The sequence below is a fragment of the Mytilus edulis genome, chromosome 9 (assembly GCF_963676685.1).
Source record: "Mytilus edulis chromosome 9, xbMytEdul2.2, whole genome shotgun sequence".
NCBI lineage: Eukaryota > Metazoa > Mollusca > Bivalvia > Mytilida > Mytilidae > Mytilus > Mytilus edulis.
Genome location: NC_092352.1, coordinates 57,958,723 through 57,982,243, shown reverse-complemented (window position 1 = coordinate 57,982,243; position 23,521 = coordinate 57,958,723). Strand labels below are relative to the sequence as shown.

Sequence of the window (23,521 nt, the reverse complement as noted above, 5' to 3'; positions counted from 1 at the left end):
GGCTACTGATCAATTTATCAACCTTCGTCCTAACTTGATTGTTTATCAAAAATTTTGCTTTCAAATGTTTAGCTCACAACAATAAAAGAACTGATATAAGTACCAAAAGCGGAGTAATATATGCAAATGTCATAAGTTACACCAAATATAAACCTAACGTGCAATGATGCGTTACATATCAAGTTTTCTACCGTGTTGTGAGGATAGTGACATATCGACTCTCCACCTCCCCAAAATGTCATCTTTATCGTTTGATTGTGTGTTAATACGATTTTAAAAAACCGTTTTACATTTTTAGTAAGCCTTAAATTTACAATTTTCCCTCTAATAACTGTAAACCACCGTCTAGTGAATTTCTAATAATTCAAACAAACTTTTGGAACACATAAAATTAAAAAACAATGTCACACATCAAACATTTTGTTATATCATTCATTCGAATTTTCACAGTTTCATAATATATATTTCAATCCATTAATTGTGATTTAATATCGGTCATATATATGCATGCACTTTCATATAACTTTCCTTATATCAGCCTAGAAACATTTTCTATGTACGATACTTGGGCCTGCTTCGTCGTACTCTTGTTTGCTGATCCACATCTGCTGGAAAGTCGAGAGTGAAGCTAGGATCGATCCTCCTATCCATACGGAATACTTTCTCTCCGGAGGTGCAATGATTTTAATTTTCATGGTGCTCGGTGCCAAAGTGGTGATTTCTTTCTGCATTCTGTCGTCAATGCCGGGATACATTGTGGACCCTCCAGACAGGACGATGTTGGCATAAAGATCTTTTCGAATATCGACGTCACATTTCATTATAGAGTTGTACGTAGTTTCATGAATTCCGACAGTCTCCATACCCAAAAAGGATGGCTGAAGCACAGCCTCTGGACATCTGAATCTTTCATTTCCAATTGTAATAACTTGTCCATCTGGTAGTTCATAGCTTTTTTCTAACGACAATGATGATGCTGCGGTGGACATTTCTTGTTCGAAATCTAAAGCCACATAACAAAGCTTTTCCTTTATATCTCTTACAATTTCTTTTTCAGCGGTAGTTGTGAATGAATATCCCCTCTCTGTTAAGATCTTCATCAGATAATCGGTTAAATCTCGCCCAGCTAAATCTAAACGGAGGATAGCATGTGGCAGTGCATAACCTTCATAGATTGGAACCGTATGTGTGACACCATCTCCAGAGTCCAACACCATCCCTGTGGTTCTACCAGACGCGTATAACGACAATACAGCTTGGATGGCTACATATGTGGCTGGCGTGTTGAAAGTCTCAAACATAATTTGCGTCATCTTTTCTCTGTTGGCTTTTGGATTGAGCGGAGCTTCTGTGAGCAATGTTGGGTGTTCCTCCGGGGCTACCCTGAGTTCGTTGTAGTATGTGTGGTGCCAGATCTTCTGCATATCATCCCAGTTTGTGACGATACCATGTTCAATTGGATATTTCAAAGTGAGGATTCCTCTTTTACTTTGTGCTTCATCTCCAATATGGCAATCTTTATTGCACATTCCAATCATTACTCCCTGAAAAATATATGAAGAAACGGTTTACAAAAATGACTTCTCCCTTTCTTTATTAATAAAATATCAATAAAAGAACAGCATTCCAATGTCCGACGCCGCGCAGGACATATCTTCTCTGTCCAAAGGCAATTACTCTATTAATTTTCCATTTTATGCAAAAATCGTTCAGTTTTCAAAGTTAACGATGTTGCTCTTATAACCTTTGATATATAAGTCATATAACTTTCATAAAAAAAAAGTTATAATAGATCAAGGTGATGAGGCACTTGAAATATGATTAGAAATAAATTTACATTTCAGGGGGGCATATTTTCCATGGAAATAGTTAATTTTCTATCTTATCCGAGACATTTGTGAAATAAACCTTTAGTATACATTTTAGGGGAAAAAATGAAGTAGGCGTAAAAGTGATATATAATAATAATAATAATAATAAATTCTTTATTTAAAGAGGGTAACTCAATTAGAAATAGTCTAATTTTCATTGAGGCCCTCAAACAAAATACATGCATACAGTTAACATTCATACATTCATACATTAAATTACAATATATATTACTAGTATATACACAATTCAATCATTGAAATATACAAAGTATTACATTGCTATTTTCCAAATTTAAATTTCTATGGGAAAAAGTCTTTAAAAGAATTTTGTCTTGTTGAATATTAAGACTGAAAAGACTGACGACACATGTACAGTGAAGTTCCCTGTTTAAACCGAACCTCATTGGGACTTAAGATTTTGTTCGATTTTGGCCGATGTTTGGTTTTATCCGGTTCACAACGCACATTATTTGATATGACTCTGCTGACGAACATGTTTGGTTTATACAGGTTTTTGGTTTATACAGGATTCGGTTTAGTCAGGTTTCACTGTACTGATTTTGTGACATCATAGATCATAAACTACCTGATTTTTGTTTTGTATCTGGCTCAACTTCAGAATGGACATACATTACATTAAAACTTCATATTTCACTGAAAAATTAGGCCAAATCAGGCCTTTATCGCACCGTGTCCTTTGTAGCAGTTAAAGAGCATATTCACCGTATGGTTTCATATACATATGTGCATAACTCCCCTAAGAATAGTTGTTTTGCACTGATTTTCGAAATACTCCGGGACTGGTGATATAAGATTCATATAAACCCTTTGTCATTTCATATACTGTAATAAAATTGAGAATGGAAATGGGGAATGTGTGAAAGAGACAACAACCCGACCATAGAGAAGACAACAGCAGAGGGTCACCAACAGGTCTTCAATGTAAACCAACTTATTTTCGCGTTAATCCCTTTCAAGCCAACTTCACGGCGAATTAATTTCGCTTTTTTCTAATTTCTTGAGGTAGTTTAATAAGGAAAGATCAAAGTTATACATCCGCGTTATTTTTCTACTCGCGAAAATAAGTTGGTTTATTTTTGAAAAATTTTGCAAAATCTTACAAGAAATCTTACCCTACTAAAATGTAGATTAGAACTGATATAACAGGATGCTGATTTGTTTGGTTTGTTAATTGTATAACTGCTGCCTATATCAAAAGGAAGATATACTCAGCTTATCAATTTTATTTTGCACGAACCAAGATGGCTTTTGTTTTTTCAAACATTGTTTTTTCATAATGATCGCAAAATCTGACAAACTTGCAAAACCTGTAGCTTCAAAAAATCTGAGTGATACAAATTGTTCAGGGAAGGTCGTACGAAGACCTATATAAACTTTAACTTCATTTTTAATTTGTTGGAAAGATGTCTGATACTCATACCACACACCCTTATTTCATGTTGTATTTTATTTTGAAAAAAGCATGCATGGATAAAATTATGAAGATTGGATCACAACAAGAGATCAAATGACGTAGAAGTTAACAACTATAGGTCACCGTACGGCAATGAGCAGATCCCATACCTTTAAGCAAGATATAAAAGTCCCGAAATGACAAATGATAAATAATTCAAACGAGAAAACGAACGATTATGTACAAAATAATTAGAGAAAACAATTTGATATACAACAAACTAAAACCACAGCGAAAACAATTTGATATACAACAAGCGAAAACAATTTGATATACAACAAACGAAAACGATTTGATATACAACAAACGAAAACGATTTGATATACAACAAACGAAAACCACAGCGAAAACAATTTGATATACAACAAACGAAAACAATTTGATATACAACAAACGAAAACGATTTGATATACAACAAACGAACACCACAGCGGAAACAATTTGATATACATAAAACGAAAACCACAGCGAAAACAATTTGATATACAACAAGCGAAAACAATTTGATATACAACAAACGAAAACGATTTGAAATACAACAAACGAACACCACAGCGGAAACAATTTAATATATAGCAAACGAAAACTATAGCGATTATTTTTTATATAAAACAAACGAAAACTACAGCGAAAACAACTTGATATACAACAGACGAATACCACAGCGAAAACAATTTGATATAAAACAGACGAATACCACAGCGAAAACAATTTGATATACAACAGACGAATACCACAGCGAAAACAATTTGATATACAACAAGCGAAAACAATTTGATATAAACAAACGAAAACCACAGTAAAAACAATTTGATATACAACAAGCGAAAACAATTTGATATACAACAAACGAAAACCACAGCGAAAACAATTCGATATACAACAAACAAAAACCACAGCGAAAACAATTTGATATACAACAAGCGAAAACAATTTGGTATACAACAAACGAAAACCACAGCGAAAACAATTTGATAAACAACAAACGAAAACCACAGCAAAAACAATTTGATATTCAACAAACGAAAACAATTTGATATACAACAAACGAAAACGATTTGATATACAACAAACGAACACCACAGCGAAAACAATTTGATATACAACAAACGAAAACCACAGCGAAAACAATTTGATATACAACAAACGAAAACGATTTGATATACAACAGACGAACACCACAGCGTAAATAATTTGATATACAACAAACGAAAACCACAGCAAAAACAATTCGATATACAACAAACAAAAACCACAGCGAGACAATTTGATATACAATAAACGAAAACCAGTCACAGAAAAAACAATTTGATATACAACAAACGAAAACCACAGCGAAAACAATTTGATATACAACAAACGAAAACCACAGCGAAAACAATTTGATATACAACAAACGAAAATCACAGCGAAAACCAATTTGACTTACAACAAACGAAAACCACAGCGAAAATAATTTGAAACACAACCGAAAACAATTTGATATACAACAAACGAAAACCACAGCGAAAACAATTTGATATACAACAAACGAAAACCACAGCGAAAACAATTTGATATACAACAAACGAAAACCACAGCGAAAACAATTTGACATACAACAAACGAAAACCATAGCGTAAATAATTTGATATACAACAAACGAAAACCACAGCGAAAACAATTCGTTATACAACAAACAAAAACCACAGCGAAAACAATCTGATATACAACAAACGAAAACAATTTGATATACAACAAACGAAAACCACAGCGAAAACAATTTGATATACAACAAACGAAAATCATAGCGAAAACAATTTGATATACAACAAACGTAAAACAAAAGCGAAAACAATTTGATATACAACAAACGAAAACCACAGCGAAAACAATTTGATATACAACAAACGAAAACCACAGCGAAAACAATTCGATATACAACAAACAAAAACCACAGCGAAAACAATTTGATATACAACAAGCGAAAACAATTTGGTATACAACAAACGAAAACCACAGCGAAAACAATTTGATAAACAACAAACGAAAACCACAGCAAAAACAATTTGATATTCAACAAACGAACACCACAGCGAAAACAATTTGATATACAACAAACGAAATGCATGCATGGATAAAATTATGAAGATTGGATCACAACAAGAGATCAAATGACGTAGAAGTTAACAACTATAGGTCACCGTACGGCAATGAGCAGATCCCATACCTTTAAGCAAGATATAAAAGTCCCGAAATGACAAATGATAAATAATTCAAACGAGAAAACGAACGATTATGTACAAAATAATTAGAGAAAACAATTTGATATACAACAAACTAAAACCACAGCGAAAACAATTTGATATACAACAAGCGAAAACAATTTGATATACAACAAACGAAAACGATTTGATATACAACAAACGAAAACGATTTGATATACAACAAACGAACACCACAGCGAAAACAATTTGATATACAACAAACGAAAACCACAGCGAAAACAATTTGATATACAACAAACGAAAACGATTTGATATACAACAAACGAACACCACAGCGTAAATAATTTGATATACAACAAACGAAAACCACAGCAAAAACAATTCGATATACAACAAACAAAAACCACAGCGAAAACAATTTGATATACAATAAACGAAAACCAGTCACAGAAAAAACAATTTGATATACAACAAACGAAAACCACATGCGAAAACAATTTGATATACAACAAACGAAAACCACAGCGAAAACAATTTGATATACAACAAACGAAAATCACAGCGAAAACCAATTTGACTTACAACAAACGAAAACCACAGCGAAAATAATTTGAAACACAACCGAAAACAATTTGATATACAACAAACGAAAACCACAGCGAAAACAATTTGATATACAACAAACGAAAACCACAGCGAAAACAATTTGACATACAACAAACGAAAACCATAGCGTAAATAATTTGATATACAACAAACGAAAACCACAGCGAAAACAATTCGTTATACAACAAACAAAAACCACAGCGAAAACAATCTGATATACAACAAACGAAAACAATTTGATATACAACAAACGAAAACCACAGCGAAAACAATTTGATATACAACAAACGAAAATCATAGCGAAAACAATTTGATATACAACAAACGAAAACCACAGCGAAAACAATTTGATATACAACAAACGAAAACCACAGCGAAAACAATTTGATATACAACAAACGAAAACCATACCGTAAATAATTTGATATATAACAAACGAAAACCACAGCAAAAACAATTCGATATACAAAAAACAAAAACCACAGCGAAAACAATTTGATATACAACAAACGAAAACCACAGTCACAGAAAAAACAATTTGATATACAACAAACGAAAACCACAGCGAAAACAATTTGATATACAATAAACAAAAACCAGTCACAGAAATAACAATTTGATATACAACTAACGAAAACCACAGCGAAAATATTTTGATATACAACAAACGAAAACCACAGCGAAAATAATTTGAAACACAACAAACGAAAACAATTTGATACACAACAAACGAAAACCACAGCGAAAACAATTTGATATACAACAAACCAAAAGCACAGAATTACAGATTTGTAATCTGCAAGACATGATTGCCCTCACTGCATGGAGCACATGAATCCACAGCCTATTTTTGTTGTTCGTTTTTCTCAGTTTTAAGGACTTATTCGCAGACAGTTCGTTGTAGACTTCTGTTTTTCTTTTTGGTCATGTCAGATATTCTTGATTTTCTTTGACTTACGACTATTTATTGGTAGCTTCTGCCTCTTTTAGCAAAAACAATTTTTGTTTGACAAACGGGAATTTTTTTTAAATCGGAAGAGAGCTCCTTTTTATCTCTCCTAACAACAGACCGGTCAACCACAGTACTAGTATTAAGCTTTGAGGAAATGGGAAAAGTTGCCGTAAATCGGACGGTATAAGTCACGCTACTCTGGAACGACATAACAGAAAGTATCCAAAATGTAATTGAAACTTTTTCCAGTCATTGTACTGACTTCATGAGAATTGGGTTTAGGAAATTTGACTTATTGTATGAAGTGAAGACATACGGACGAATGAACTACACTATAAACATATACCATCATAATAGGCAACCCTTCGCCTGTGTGTACACAAATTGTAAGAATTCAAATGATCATTTAGTTCAAAATTTATATAATTACTAAAATGGTATTTCGACGACAAACAATGTTTTATTTTACTTCACTACTTCGATTTATCTTTCAATATTTTAAACATGCTGGGATAGGGGCAATTTTATCCCAATGTTCGTTTGGACAGTTCAAGGCCGTAACTAGGCATCTTATTTCAGTGAGGCAAAATAATTGAGCCGAGAGAAGCGAGGCGAAATTTTTTTTTGGAGGGTATGAAATGAATGGTTCAAAATCCTGCATTCTAGGCATTTTTAGAGAGTTTGATAATGTTTTGAATTTGGACACTTTTTATATAAATTTTTCATATTTTAAGACTTTTACTAACACCAAATTTAAAACAACATATGTAAGATAATCATCCAAATATCACTGATTTGAGTCTGCTGCCAGAACATAGAACAAACATCGATTCAGTAGTTTGCCAATTTTTTCTATGGCCGGTTCAGTCAAATTGTTTCAGAATCATAATTTGGTCTGCTGATATCCTTATCGCGATGAACATGGAGCATGGCAAGACCGCACAATCTCTCGCCACTCATGCATGCTCTTTTCCAAATTTTCAGTCATTTCAGGGCAGTCTGCGTTTCTAAAGGTAGCACATTATCATCAACACAATGATCATTCAATGTCTTCTTCCAATTCCTTCTCCATCAGCAATTTGGTAGCAGCATCGACAGTAACAGTTTTGTTTGTAAGAGGGAATTAAAGCTTTCCTGTAACTACCATCATACAGTCGCAGTTACAAAATATTAAACTCGCTTTTATGCTGACAAAGAGTAGACAAACTAGGGATAGAATGAGATAAGATACATGTATATGATTCTATCTATAGAGTAAGTATATATGATATGGGTACATGGGAATTGGAATGGAGTTTTTGACGTTTACATGTAGTTTCGTAATTTCAAATTATTTCTGGAAATAGTTGGTGGTATTTTAGTTCCAGAATCTATAAATTTAGGGGTTAGGGGTTGGGGTGTCCGATTCCGAACCCCGAATATAAAGAAACAAAATTCCGTAGTCCCGAATAAGTAAAGACAAAATCGTGTGTTAAAGGTTCTACCATTCCTCAATAATATCGAATTGGAATATGGGATATTCTTTCAATTTTTAAGGTTAAAGAAACATGGATAAAATCTAATCCATGCATTCATGTTTCATATTATTTATATTTTATTTATCTGTAATTGGAAAGATTAAAGTTCGTGAAATGAATACGCAGACAGGACTTCCCCCTTGCGATGCCCAGTACTTGATTTGTCAGTCTACTTATTGTTTATGAATTGTTCTAATGAAGTTATATGCAATTCTCAGACTCTGTTCACAAAAAAACTAGTTTACTAGAATTATTCCTTCTTTACCTTCAGTGTCGCTTTTCCTTTTTCTGCAAGAGCCTGTTTTTAACTAAAGATCCATGATGATTATCGTTACTAGGTTAATGTAATCAAGAAACATCACCCGTTGAGATGCTGAGTTATCTCCAGGAAGAATAGTTTAAAAGGAATGATGACAAGTTATAGAAATTAAGGTTGAGACAAAACAACAAATGACTATTATATTTATATATATATGTATAAAAAAAATAATCAGTGTCGAAATTATAGTGAGGCAATTGCCTCACTTGCCTCAAGGGTAGTTACGGCCTTGCAGTTGGATGAAGTTGCATTTGTGCGGACATGTCAGTGGTTTGCAGATTGTAATATTGTCTTTGGCTACTAATAAATTTATCAACCCTCGTCGTTCTTAATATTCATTAAAAAATTTGCCTAAGGAAGTTCAGCTCATGATACTTTACATATCAAGTTTTCTATCGTGTTCTCACAGATAATTATCTCTCGACTCCTCTCCCCAAAATGTAGTCTTTATCGTTTGATTGTTTGTTAATACGATTAAAAAACCCGTTCCCTCAAAAAACTATAAACCACCGTCTAGTGAATTTCTAATAATACAAACGAAATTCTGGAACATATAAAACTAACAAAACAATGTCATACATCAAACATTTTGTTTTATCATTCATTCGATTTTTCACAATTTCATAATATATATGTCATTCCATTATTAGTTCTGTTGTAATTAAATATCGGTCATATATATGCACTTCCATTTTTATAGCTTCTGTCCCTTTAACAGCTTAGAAACATTTTCTATGAACGATACTTGGACCTGCTTCGTCGTACTCTTGTTTGCTGATCCACATCTGCTGGAAAGTCGAGAGCGAGGCTAAGATTGACCCTCCTATCCATACGGAATACTTCCTTTCCGGAGGTGCAATTATTTTAATTTTCATGGTACTCGGTGCCAAAGATGTGATTTCTTTCTGCATTCTGTCGGCAATGCCTGGATACATCGTGGATCCTCCTGACAGGACGGTGTTGGCGTATAGATCTTTTCGAATATCCACGTCACATTTCATTATAGAGTTGTACGTAGTTTCATGAATTCCGACGGACTCCATACCCAAAAAGGATGGCTGAAGCACAGCCTCCGGACATCTGAATCTTTCATTTCCAATTGTAATAACTTGTCCATCTGGTAGTTCATAGCTCTTTTCTAGCGACGATGATGATGCCGCGGTGGACATTTCTTGTTCGAAATCTAAAGCCACATAGCAAAGCTTTTCCTTTATATCTCTTACAATTTCTCTTTCAGCCGTAGTTGTGAATGAATATCCCCTCTCTGTTAAGATCTTCATCAGATAATCTGTTAAGTCTCGTCCAGCTAAATCTAGACGGAGGATAGCATGAGGAAGCGCATAACCTTCATAGATGGGAACCGTATGTGTGACACCATCACCAGAGTCTAGCACTATCCCTGTCGTTCTTCCAGACGCGTATAACGACAGAACAGCTTGGATGGCTACGTATGTGGCTGGCGAGTTGAAAGTCTCAAACATAATTTGTGTCATCTTTTCTCTGTTGGCTTTTGGATTGAGCGGAGCCTCTGTGAGCAATGTTGGGTGTTCCTCTGGTGCTACTCTCAGTTCATTGTAGTATGTGTGGTGCCAGATCTTCTCCATATCATCCCAGTTTGTGACGATACCATGTTCAATTGGATATTTCAAAGTGAGGATGCCCCTTTTACTTTGTGCTTCATCTCCAATGTGACAATCTTTGTGACCCATTCCAACCATTACTCCCTGTAACAAAATATAAGGAAACGGTTTAAATTAGCTAGTACATGTTTTGCCTTACATAGTTAAAAGAGACAAAAAACTTAGTCCGGATTTCCGTCGCTGCATGCAATTAATGAAGTCGGAAAACAGAAGTGACTAATGGCACAACCCAATTATCAAGCACCAGACGAAATATTAATGCATTCCGTTCAATAGAAGCCTAAAATCTTTGACGAATATTTCCCCTGTACAATGCGTGTTTTAAAATTTCAAACTATCGACAAACAGGAAGTTTGCACATAGCAAATGTAAATAAACAGCTTCGCTATGAGCGCATAATACGCCCGTCACTATTTCAAAGACTAAAGTTCTCAAAGTCATACCAGAAACTCATGTAAAACTGTTCAAAGAGAGGTTATCTTAATAAATATTAACAAATCACCGAAGTTTCACGGTAACTGTCCAAAAACTGGAAAATCACTCTTTTTATGAATAACATTACTAAGAAACGTTAAATCTAAAATTATAAAGATACAAAGGGAGTTTACGTAAATAGATATAAACAATTCACCAAACTTTCTAATGAAATCTGCTGAAATAAAATTGAAAAAGGAAATGGGGAATGTGTCAAAGCGACAACAACCCGACCATAGAGCAGACAACAGTCGAAGGCCACCAATGGGTCTTCAATGTAGCGAGAATTCCCGCACCCGTAGGTGTCCTTCAGCTGGCCCCTAAAGATATGTATACTAGTACAGTGATAATGGACGTCATACTAAACTCCGAATTATACACAAGAAACTAAAATTAAAAATCATACAAGACTAACAAAGGCCAGAGGCTCCTGACTTGGGACAGGCGCAAAATTGCGGCGGGGTTAAACATGTTTATGAGATCTCAACCCTACCCCTATACCTCTAGCCAATGTAGAAAAGTAAACGCATAACAATACGCACATTAGAATTCAGTTCAAGAGAAGTCCGAGTCCGATGTCAAAAGATGTAACAAAAGAAAATAAATAAAATTACAATAATACATAAATAACAACAAGACTACTAGCAGTTAACTGACATGCCAGCTCCAGACGTCAATTAAACTGATTGAAAGATTATGTCTTCATCATATGAATATCAGGCACAATCCCTCCCGTTAGGGGTTTAGTATCATACTATCATAAAATATATGAGAAGAACATAACCCGTGTCATGCCAATAACTGGTTTTTTTTTTGTTTTTTTTTTTTAAATAAATGTGCTTAGTTCCGATGCAAAGACCCTATAAGTGAATCAATATTGAAGCCAAAATATGCAATCTATAATGACCTGACAACAGTATCGTAACTATATCCCTTCTTAATAAGTCTGTTTAAAGGTTTTGTTAGCTTTTGAGGTGAATACATTTTTGTGCTTTGTAAAGAATATTACCATAAAAGATTGAAAGCATTTTTGAGTTATTGTCCGAAAACTTTCCCCATTTTTTATAATGAATAAAACCCCATAACTCAGAAACGTAATTTCTAAAAAATTCAAAAATCAAAAGGGAGCTCAAGTCAATAGATATATAATTTATATAAACAATTCGCCAAAGTTTCATGCAAATTGGTTCAAGCGTTTTTGAGTTATTGTCTGACATGTTGACGACAGACGAACAGACGGACAACGGTATACCATAACACATCGAAAATAATAAATCATTCCGGTTAAAAGACACAAGAAAATTGTATGCAACATTTTTTACTTGACGGAATCGAGCAGTTACTTAAGATTAATAAAGGCAACAGTAGTATACCGCTGTTCAAACTCATAAATCCATGGACAAAAAACAAAATCGGGGTAACAAACTAAAACTGAGGGAAACGCATTAAATATAAGAGGAGAACAACGAAACAACACTACAATGTAACACACACAGAAACGGACCAAGCAACAGACAAAATCCCACGAGAATAACAAATATAACATCAAAACTAAATACATGAATTTGGGATAGACAAGTACCGTGACACGTCTTATCGCAATGTGAATTTACACTCAAAAATAAGAGAAAACAAACTACGCAACGTTAAAATGTAACACACTACGAAACGAACTATAATATAACAATGGCCATATTCCTGACTTGGTACAGGACATTTTTAAAGAAAAAAATGGCGGGTTGAACCTGGTTTTGTGGCATGCCAAACCTCCCCTTTTATAGCCATGTGAAATATAACATTAAGATGACAACTCAACACCACAGGACTACAATATAAATAAATTGGAGAATACAATTGACAAAGAAACACACGAACAACAGCCAACAAGTTGAAAATTTTAAGACGCCAGAAGTGCATGTTATCCACACAAGATCTACTAGTGATGCCCAGATACAAAAGTTTGAAAGCCGAAACAAGCACAAATAAAAACCCGACGTCTCCGTACATGTATAACTTATCTGTCCAAGGACCCTTACTCCATTAAATTTTTCTTTCCTGTTCAATAATTGTTTTAAAGTCTTGATTAATGAAGATATTGCTAGCATGACCTTTGATATAGTCTTCATCTAAAACAAAATCTGAAAATTAATGTTGGTGTGAGGGTAAATTTACATTCCCAAGGTCCATACTTTCCGAGATAATAGTTGATTGGCGGTGATATTCAAATTGTATCTAAGACATTGATGAAATACACTTTTTGGTATTCAACAAAAATTCCAACAAGAAATGAACAATAAATGCGTGAATACAAAAACAATACATTTGGCTGTACCCGTAGAATTCTTATAAAAATGGGATATCATTTCGTAATTTTTACCGTAATATTGTTTACAAAGCCTGTAAATTTAGATAAGATTCATTTAAACTCATTTGCTCTTTCAATGAACTTATTGTTATTTGATCAGTTTGACATCTTAGTAAGATTTTAAATATAGTTTTTATCAGTACTGACATTGAAGTTGATATTTAATATTGTCTTATCTTTATGTTAGTTGTTATTTTTGTGCTTCGTGAAGCCATTTCCATCTTTGTTCACCACGGTCTAAAGCTAAGGAATGGTTTAGCTCTCGCAATCATGTTAATGCCAATGGTTGTTGTCCGTCATACTTTGTTGTAGGTTGGGGTTTTTTATAAATCAGGCCGTTCGTTGTTGTTTTTTTTCATTGGTTTTTACTAACATAAGCAACACGACGGGTGCAAGGAGCAGGATCTTTTTATCATTTAGAGCACCTTGGATTACCAAGTTTTAGGTTGGTCGTTTTGCTTAGTCTTTAGTTTTCTATGTTGTGCGCTGTGTACTATTGATTGTCTTATGGTCTTTTTTATTAGTCACACTGGTGGCGTTTATTTTTTACTAGAGTTAGAATCTCTTTGTTATCTGTCGCCTCTTTTTAGTACCATTTAAACACACATTGAAAGATTTAACAACTGTGTTAGAATGATAACCTTAATGAATAAGTCATTTCAAAAGGATCAATAAGTTACCATGAATCGTATCAAAGTTTACGGGCTTTACAAAAATCACTACAAAACAAATAGGTGTCGTTTGTTTATGTGTTACATATTTGTTTTTCGTTCATTTTTTTTTTATATAAATAAGGCCGTTAGTTTTCTCGTTGGAATTGTTTTACATTGTCATTTCGGAGCCTTTTATAGCTCACTAATGTGGTATGGGCTTTGCTCATTGTTGAAGACCGTACGGTGACCTATAGTTGTTAATTTCTGTCATTTTGGTCTCTTGTGGATAGTTGTCTCATTGGCAATCATACCACATCTTCATTTTTATAAATAAGATTAATATAAGTAATGTTTTAAATTTTCATAGGCATATCTCCCATCAGAATTGTTGTTCGACACTAATTGTCCTTCTCCTCCTCTTTCGTTTAAAAATACCAAAGCGATATGCAAACACAAAAATCGACAAATAACTGAAAATGCCATGGCAAAGAGCGAAAAAAAAACGACAAAAAGACGAAACATGACCATGACAAAATACAACATAGAAAATCAAAGTTGGGAATCACGAACCACACCAAAATCTTGCATTTGGGTGATTTCATGTGGGAAGCACCCTTCGTGTTGCTCATGTTAAAATTTCGCGCAGTCACATTTGCAATCATACCACATCCCATTATATATTTTTAAAAAGCAAGATATGACACATTTGGCAAAGCATTATAAAAAAAAATTACCTTCGTACGGTTTGATTTGCGTTCTGCATAACCTGAAGAATCTGGAAGGCACATTAATTCGATGTTCGTGTGTTGTTTAGTTTTAAAGACTTTGTGTGCAGCTTTTAGGACTTGTTCTTTTTCACTTATCGTAAAGAGCCTGTGTCGCTCACCTATGTATAATGTGCATTTCAAACAAAGGAACTCTCCAACATTGTAGACGAGAATAGACTTCATGACATGTTGTTGATCTTGTATTACTGGTCTTTTAGTCTGTCAAGTTTCTCTCTATCTTCTTTAAATTTAGCTCAAAACATAAGAGGGTACACGGATGCCCCAATAGCACAATATTTGTCTATGTTTAGTGGACCGTGAAATTAGGGTAAAAACTATAATTTGGAATTAGAAAGATCACATCATAAGGAACAAGTGTACGAAGTTTCAAGTAGATAAGGCTTCAACCTCATAAAAAACTACCTTGACCAAAAACTTGAACCTGAAACGGGACAGACGCAAGATCGAACGGACCCACAGACCTCCCAGAAAAGATAATGCCCATAAATGGGGCATACAAATCCTCATTTCTAAAGGGCCAATCACTCCAATGAAGAGCGAGTCTACTAAGTATATCGGCAAAATTTGACTTTTTAATAGATCTTGCCTTGCTGATCTTTTTTTAGAATTTAAAGTGTTTATTTATCCATTACAATCTAAATCATATAAGGCATAACGGAAAAAAATGTTTCTCTCTAAACATTAAAGTTTTCATAATAGCCATGGCGGCCATCTTGGTTGGTGGGCCGAGTCATCGAAAAATACAGAAACCCCAATATTGATTGCGAATAAGTTTGATCAACTTTGGTCACTTTTAAGTAGAGAAGTTTTTGTAAAAGCCACGGTTAACAACGGACTCCCACTTGGCATGTTGGGCCAGGTGAACTAAAAAGGTGCTTTAAATGTAAAAGAGTAATATGTAAGTGTATCGTTTATAAAATTGTATAACCCCTTCTTCTTTTCTTTCTTAATTGAGCCTTAACTTATCAATATTTCTGTATAACAACTGTAAACCAGGTCAAGTGAATTTCTAATATTTTAAAAGAACTTTTGAAACACAAAATTAAAACAATAACACAATGTCACACATCAATACAATTTGTTATATAATTCATTCTAATGTTTTACAGTTTGATGATATATATTACATTTCTTTATCTATTTTAAAATTCTTCTGTTACATAATATCGGTCATGCGCAAAGCTATTTCTGTCCCTTAAAATATCGGTCTAGAAACATTTTCTATGCACGACACTTGGTCCTGCCTCGTCGTACTCTTGTTTGCTAATCCACATCTGCTGGAAAGTCGAGAGCGAGGCTAAAATTGATCCTCCTATCCATACGGAATACTTTCTCTCAGGAGGTGCAATGATTTTAATTTTCATGGTGCTTGGTGCCAAAGAGGTGATTTCTTTCTGCATTCTGTCGGCAATACCGGGATACATCGTGGACCCTCCTGACAGGACAGTGTTGGCATACAGATCTTTTCGAATATCCACATCACATTTCATTATAGAGTTGTACGTAGTTTCATGAATTCCGACAGACTCCATACCCAAAAAGGATGGCTGAAGCACAGCCTCTGGACATCTGAATCTTTCATTTCCAATTGTAATAACTTGTCCATCTGGCAGTTCGTAGCTCTTTTCTAGCGCCGATGATGAAGCCGCGGTGGACATTTCTTGTTCGAAATCTAGAGCCACATAACAAAGCTTTTCCTTTATATCTCTTACAATTTCTCTTTCAGCGGTAGTTGTAAACGAATATCCCCTCTCTGTTAAGATCTTCATCAGATAATCGGTTAAGTCTCGCCCAGCTAAGTCTAGACGTAGGATAGCGTGAGGAAGTGCATAACCTTCATAGATGGGAACCGTATGCGTGACACCATCACCAGAGTCTAAAACTATCCCTGTCGTTCTTCCAGACGCATATAACGACAGAACAGCTTGTATGGCTACATATGTGGCTGGCGAGTTGAAAGTCTCAAACATAATTTGTGTCATCTTTTCTCTGTTGGCTTTTGGATTGAGTGGAGCTTCTGTAAGTAATGTTGGGTGTTCCTCTGGTGCTACTCTCAGCTCGTTGTAGTATGTGTGGTGCCAGATCTTCTCCATATCATCCCAGTTTGTGACGATACCATGTTCAATTGGATATTTCAAAGTGAGGATGCCCCTTTTACTTTGTGCTTCATCTCCTACATAGCAATCTTTCTGGCCCATTCCAACCATTACTCCCTGAAAAAAATATGGAGAAACTTATAAAAATGTAAGATATCACCTAAATGTGCATTTCATTAATAAATATAATATAATAATAAGATGTGAATATATTTCCAACGAGTCAGCTCTTCACGTGATGACGTAAAAAAAAGCAACTGTAAAGTATATCACTGTACTGACTTCAAAGAGCAAAATCCAATACCCACTAGGCACTATAAGTATAACCTGGGACAGTTGACTTGTGTAACAGCACAAAAAAAAACCAATTGAAACTACAGAAATCATTTGAAAAGGACATTACTCATCCGATGATACCAGCTTTCATGCTAAAATTTGAGTCTAGACGCTCATTTTTTTATAAATAATTTGGCAAAACATTCCAATTTTTATACCACTAAAACAGAAAGAAGATTCTAGTCCTTTGACATTTGGTTGTAAAAAATTGTTTTGTTTTCCTATTCGAGGACATCTTGAAAAAAATAACTATTACACGATGATTTACACATATTGTTTAAATATAACATGATACATTGACATCACACATACCTAGAAAATCCGATTGCACGTGCTCGCTATCTATTTTCATTGATTTTTATATCGGGTTATAATACCGTCGGAAGTCTTCGGAGGTAAAAACGATGGATAATAAGGTGGCGTCTGAGAGCGTCTGGTCTAAAAATACGCACGAAATGCTGGTACATTTTAGCGAGCACATGTATTGTTAATTGTTTCTCTTGGACATTTTTTTGTAATTTTGGATATTCGCCATAGTATGTTATAAAGAAAATATGAAAATTTAGGTCTTGTCGGTGGTCATGAATTTGACAGGTTATAAATGCCCTATCATGGGGATGTCCAAGTAATGACATAATCACATTTTTTACCATTATCACAGAATCATTATTTATTTTTTTAACCAAGAGATAAATCAAACAATCACTATAAAAATGGCCAAGTAATTTCATAATCAAAAACTCCATGAGGAGACTCATTAATTTAGAATTTAAATGTATTTCTAAACCATTATCGTACGTTTTTCTTATTAAATGTCAGATATGTGAAATATACACACAAATACGCAATGTCTTATTTTTGTTATTAAACAACAGCTAGAGATAATTGTTACAATGAACTTTAAAAATAGTTGTTGCATATTGTTTTTCACCCCTGATTGAACTTCTTCAACCTAGCTGCATACATATATGGATAATTGGCCTGTTGTCAGATGTTCAAGTGATATTTACAGCCAGTAAAAATTGCATTAAAGTTTGCACCATAGGAATAAAGCATTATTACAAAGAAAACTTGTTAGCCCCCCTCCCCATTAGTTCGCTCTATAATATTATAGAGTTTCACGTTAATGGTAAACATGCATATTTGGAGAAAATATGGAACATTGCCATTGGTACATGTATACATGTATATAGTACAAATAATAGTCCTATAACATATGACTTCGCATTCTTATTCAATTTTTAACGTTTTTAAACTGATATTTTCATTTTTTAGTTTTTTTGAATGCGATTAATATTTTTTTTTTTTATCAGAACAGTAAATAGAAATAGTAAATAATGCCCCCGAGGTCATATGTCAGTGGTGGATCCAGAGGGGGCGTAGAGGGTGTACGCACACCCCCCCCCTTTTTTTTTTGCTTGGACTTTTTTTTTTGTAAAATGATTAATTAGACTAGACTGCGTAAACTTTGCCATTTCTAGTGTTTTTAATTTTTATGCGACAATTTTTAACTTATAAAGGTATTTATTGATTGATTGTCAAAATCATGTGATTCGCTATGGTAGTGGAGTTGACCAGTGGGTCAAAAAAACGTCACTCGGTCATTTTGAAATTCAAATTTTACAGTAACACATAGCTTAGGCTGAGGATGACAATCATAATACTTTCAATACGACACAGGGTTGAGCAAGAACGTATTAAAATCTATTTCACTATTCCACCAGAAATTAATACTGTAAAAACTATTACACTCTAATGAAAAAAAAAGCTGCAATATTATTTACCTACGAAAATGTGTTTAACCCCAAACGCCCCAGCCTATTTAAGATAATACAGCTGAAAAATTATCCCCCGTCAGTATAAGCTCTAGATAGATTTTAAGTCTAAGGACGAACCATTTGATTTGAGGAGGCAGTCTGATACATTTGAGAGAAACAAGATTAAAAATTATGGCCGTATTTGGATTTTAAGAATAATCTTGTCCACTTTTTTGCTATTAGAAACAAAAATTTCCAACAAAATTATTTAGCATTAAATGAACATAATGAATAAAAACGGGTTTATTTATTTATTTATTTTTTTTTGTGGCCGGGTTTGTGTCTGACCGGAATGTCTGTTTCGCCGAACTGATATATTGAATACTTTTTTCAAGACCAGACTGCAATCTGCCTGCTGGGTGTGACCTTTATGTCTCCATTTATCGATCGTCATTCATAAATTCGTTGTCATTTCAGACTCATTCGTAGCCTTTGATTGATTTGGAACCCATTACTTCCCTTAATTATGTTGGGTGAAACATATCAACCAAGCATTTGGATAGAAATTGCTTGTTGATTTTTTTAACTTGGTCCGCGGAATGTATTCTAAATTATAGAATAAGATAGTTTATACTTATGGATGCATCGAAATTGTTATAAAATCGATTACAGTACAAGTATACCATATCTCTCTAGCAGGGGTTTAAATGAATGAAATGAATTTTCTTAATTAACATGCATGAAATATTTGCCACTGCCACCGGGTGTTAAGCAATCAACAATCAATCACTCAATCTATCAAATTATTCATCAAGAGAGGGGAGATTGGCCAGTCTTTAATTGATTTGACGAGGCAGTGCGTGAATAAATCAATATCCTAGGCTATTACAATATGATTATTAAAGTTCATTAGTATAACGATGTATATTATTCTGATGATCGGCATTTAATTTAATTTGGACCAAGATTGGCAAGAAGCATACAATAAGAACAAAACTATCCGTCATGTTTTTTCTCCGTAAGGTCTTTTTGGATTGTTGCTTTTGCATGATTTAATATTCTCTGATAATATGTAATAAATTAATATGTATAAGTACTGTTGATCATATGTAGAGTGGGGTGCCCATATTCGCCGGGGACACAATTTCGCCGTTTTATGATTTTGAGGTGTGAAAACTTCAAGGGATGGCTGAAATGAAAGACATATACCAGTAAATGATATTATATAACAAATATGATTATTTTTTAAAGCTGAGCCAAAATTGTGGCACCTACTGAAAAGGACCGAAAAATGGACAACGATTTTCGGCCAATTTCATGAAGAAAATACACGAATTCAAAGAAGTATTTCTTAGTAATTCTTTGTCTGAAAGCCCTAAATTTCAGTTCGTTTAACACCTTTGAAATGTCTGCTATATATCTATAATGAAATTTATTTGATCAATGTTGTTTAAAGCTGCAGTTTTTTTGGTTTTATATAGATATGTAAAAACGGCGAATATGTGTCCCCCATTGAAAAAAAATCAGGAAATTTCAAACACCCTTTAAACTATCTTTTAAGATGATTATATTCAAACAAACACGTTTTCAAGCTGAAGAATATTTTGCGTTTGAAGTTATCTTCATATAGAAATATCAGTGTACTTTAAAAACATTTAGACCTGAACATAAACTGTAGAAAACATGAAAAGATGTGACGAAAATGAGCACCCCACTCTAGGGCATTTATATACTAATTATAGCTCATAGCCTTTATATATTTCAGACGAAGCATGTCATTCATGTTTATATAGATTACATTTATATTACCTCAGCCTCCCCCCAAAGAATATCAAAAATGTACCTGTCCCCTCCCCCCCCCCCCCCCCACACACACATGAAAACATGCCCTGCAGGCTGCAAGCAGCTTGGCAAGTCTCAAACAAATTTCCTAATCGAATAAATCGTAATTACAAGGGCTTAGGCTATACCAAATGAAAATGTTTCTCTAAAGTCTAGCGTTATAAATCTGTTACAGTGTACTATAAAAAACAGTTGAATTTGATTTGTGTCATGAAAGAAAGCGAGCACGTTGTCCTTTAAAAGATGGCGACAAAGGGGAATAACTCGCATTACGGCAATGAAAAACAATGCTCCATAGTTTGACAGTTGAAAATCAAAATATGTTCTTTCAGATAAACTGGTGGGTGTTTAGTTACTTTTGGTGACATCAATATCAACTTAAATTATGACTCGTGGCAAGCAAGTTACTTATAAATGTGAATTTGAGAATGGGAGTATTCAGATTGGAAAATAAAAAAGTCTCAAATGCCAACCTGATGACGAGGCCGTCCAACAATTGATGGAAACACTGCTCTTGGTGCATCATCTCCGGCAAATCCAGCTTTGCACATCCCAGATCCATTGTCAATAACGATTGCTGCAACGTCTTCGTCCATATTGTATGATTTGTTCCTTCCCGCGTGGCAACTTTTTGATGAATTTAATACAGATGGCGCTGTTTAATATTACCAAATATGGTCGCAACTAAGATTCTGCACTTTCATTGGACAAAGTAAAAATCTTTTCCAGGAAATACATGGGGCTCTAAATGGAAAAGTTTCACTTTGCAAATATAAATTTTAAATCGTCTTTTTGTCACAGTTTATGTATTCAGTGGCGGATCCAGAGGGGGGCGTAGAGGGCGTACGCCCCCCCCCCCCCCCTTTGCTTGGACTTTCTTTTTTTTTAATTTGTAATAATGATTAATCAGACTAAGACTTACTGAAATTTGCCATTTCCCGTTTTGTTTTGTTTTTATGCGACAATTCTTAACTTATATCGATATTTTGTCTCGTAGCTACTGTAATATACTATTGGTTAAGTCAAAGTCATGTGATTCAAAACGGCAGAGTTAACCAGTGCGTCGAAAAAAACGTCATTTAGTCATTTTGAAATTCAGATTACAGTAACGTTACACTTGCTTATGCTGAGGGTGACAAGTATGACACCTTCAAAGCGACAAAGGATTGAACAAGAACGTACTGACTTCTATTTCATATTTCCACCAAACAGAAAGTAATATTCTATTACACTCTCGTGAAAGTTCCACAGCAATATAGTATCTACCTACGAAAACATGCCCATACGCCCAGCCTATTGATAATATAGCTGAATAATGATCCCCAGTCAGTAAGCGGCTCTAGATATGTTTTAAGTCTAACTTGAGGTACGGACTATTTGATTTAAGCGGGGAGTCTGAGAAGTTTGAGAAAAAAAATCTTTTGTCTTAATAAAAAATTATGGTCGTATATATCTGGATTGTAATCAATAAGTTTGTCCACTCATTTGGTATTAGAAACAAAAATTTCAAACATAATTATTTAAGCATAAAATGAACATAATGAATAATAAACGGGTGTTATTTTTTGGTGCCGGGGTTTGCATGTAAATCCCATATCTGACCGGAATATTTGTTTCGCCGAACTGACGTATTGAATACTTTTTCATGGCCCGGCTGCAACCTGCCTGCTGGGTGTGACCATTATGTCTCCATTTGTCGACCGTCATTCATAAATTCGAGGTCCTTTCAGACTCATTCGTAGACTTTGGTTAATTTGGAACCCTCACTTCCCTTGTTGGCTGAAACATTTCAACCAAACATTTGGACAAAAATGGTTTTTTGTGTTTTTAATGTGTGTTTTTAACTCGTGTTTGTCGTATTGTAAATTTCATCGATAGCCCGGCGTATATCTTGTTTACAACACAAAAAAAAAATGTGAGGTTATACAAATTAAACAAACGAGAATTGTCCATGTCCATTTTTTACTGACAACTCCCACATTAAATATATTAGTACATAGCTTTCGATATATCCAATCATTTTATGATAGACATTTAATGGGGAGAATACGAGGACCTTGACCTGACTACTCGTGCAGAAAAACTATACGGCAGGTTGTTTCCGGCCTGTTTTTTGTTACTTTTGTTTTGTATCTAATACATAATACTGTGTATTGCTATCGTCTAGATTTCCATTACGTAATATTCGTTTTGGGTTTTTAACCGATCTATGAACATGATGAACACGTAGAGATCCATTCGGCAATCCTCGGTAGAATCCGCTACTCTCCTTCTATAGATGAGGGTACGGAATCGGCCGAGTTGAGACGAATGGTAGAGATCATCAAGTGCAAACTAACATTCCTGATCGCTTTTTATAAATTCATTTTTTCAATGAATACTCATCAAAGATACATTAAAGATATTAAAATGTTTTGTTTGATGTAAATACATATATTATATGTGAAAAAAATCATTGGTATCTATGCACACGCATGCGGAAGAATATCTCAAGAACGTTTTCAATATCAAGGAACGATAACTCTGCATGGAAGATAAAACATTTTTGCCGGAAACTACGAATGCCTACTCAAATCCATTTTATTAGAAAAGTCGAATGATTACAGAATAGTGTCCACCACGCA

At 34.3% G+C, this 23,521-nt stretch overlaps 1 protein-coding gene across 2 annotated transcripts; it reads right to left on the bottom strand.

Annotated features, from left to right (window-relative positions):
- Nucleotides 1-269: 269 nt before the first annotated feature.
- Nucleotides 270-21,567, bottom strand: LOC139488640 (actin, cytoplasmic 1-like). 2 transcript variants are annotated; one of them, XM_071274430.1, is made up of 3 exons: nucleotides 21,371-21,567; nucleotides 9,929-10,670; nucleotides 270-1,279 (listed from the first exon to the last, which is right to left on the bottom strand). In XM_071274430.1, exons 1-3 carry the CDS (start codon nucleotides 21,491-21,493, stop codon nucleotides 540-542), a joined length of 1,605 nt encoding a protein of 534 aa, XP_071130531.1. In that variant the 5' UTR covers nucleotides 21,494-21,567; the 3' UTR covers nucleotides 270-539. The 2 variants fall into 2 exon arrangements, with proteins under 2 accessions (XP_071130531.1, XP_071130530.1); XM_071274429.1 differs by lacking the exons at nucleotides 270-1,279; nucleotides 9,929-10,670 and adding an exon at nucleotides 15,864-17,079 and having other exon boundaries at nucleotides 21,371-21,552.
- Nucleotides 21,568-23,521: the final 1,954 nt, after the last annotated feature.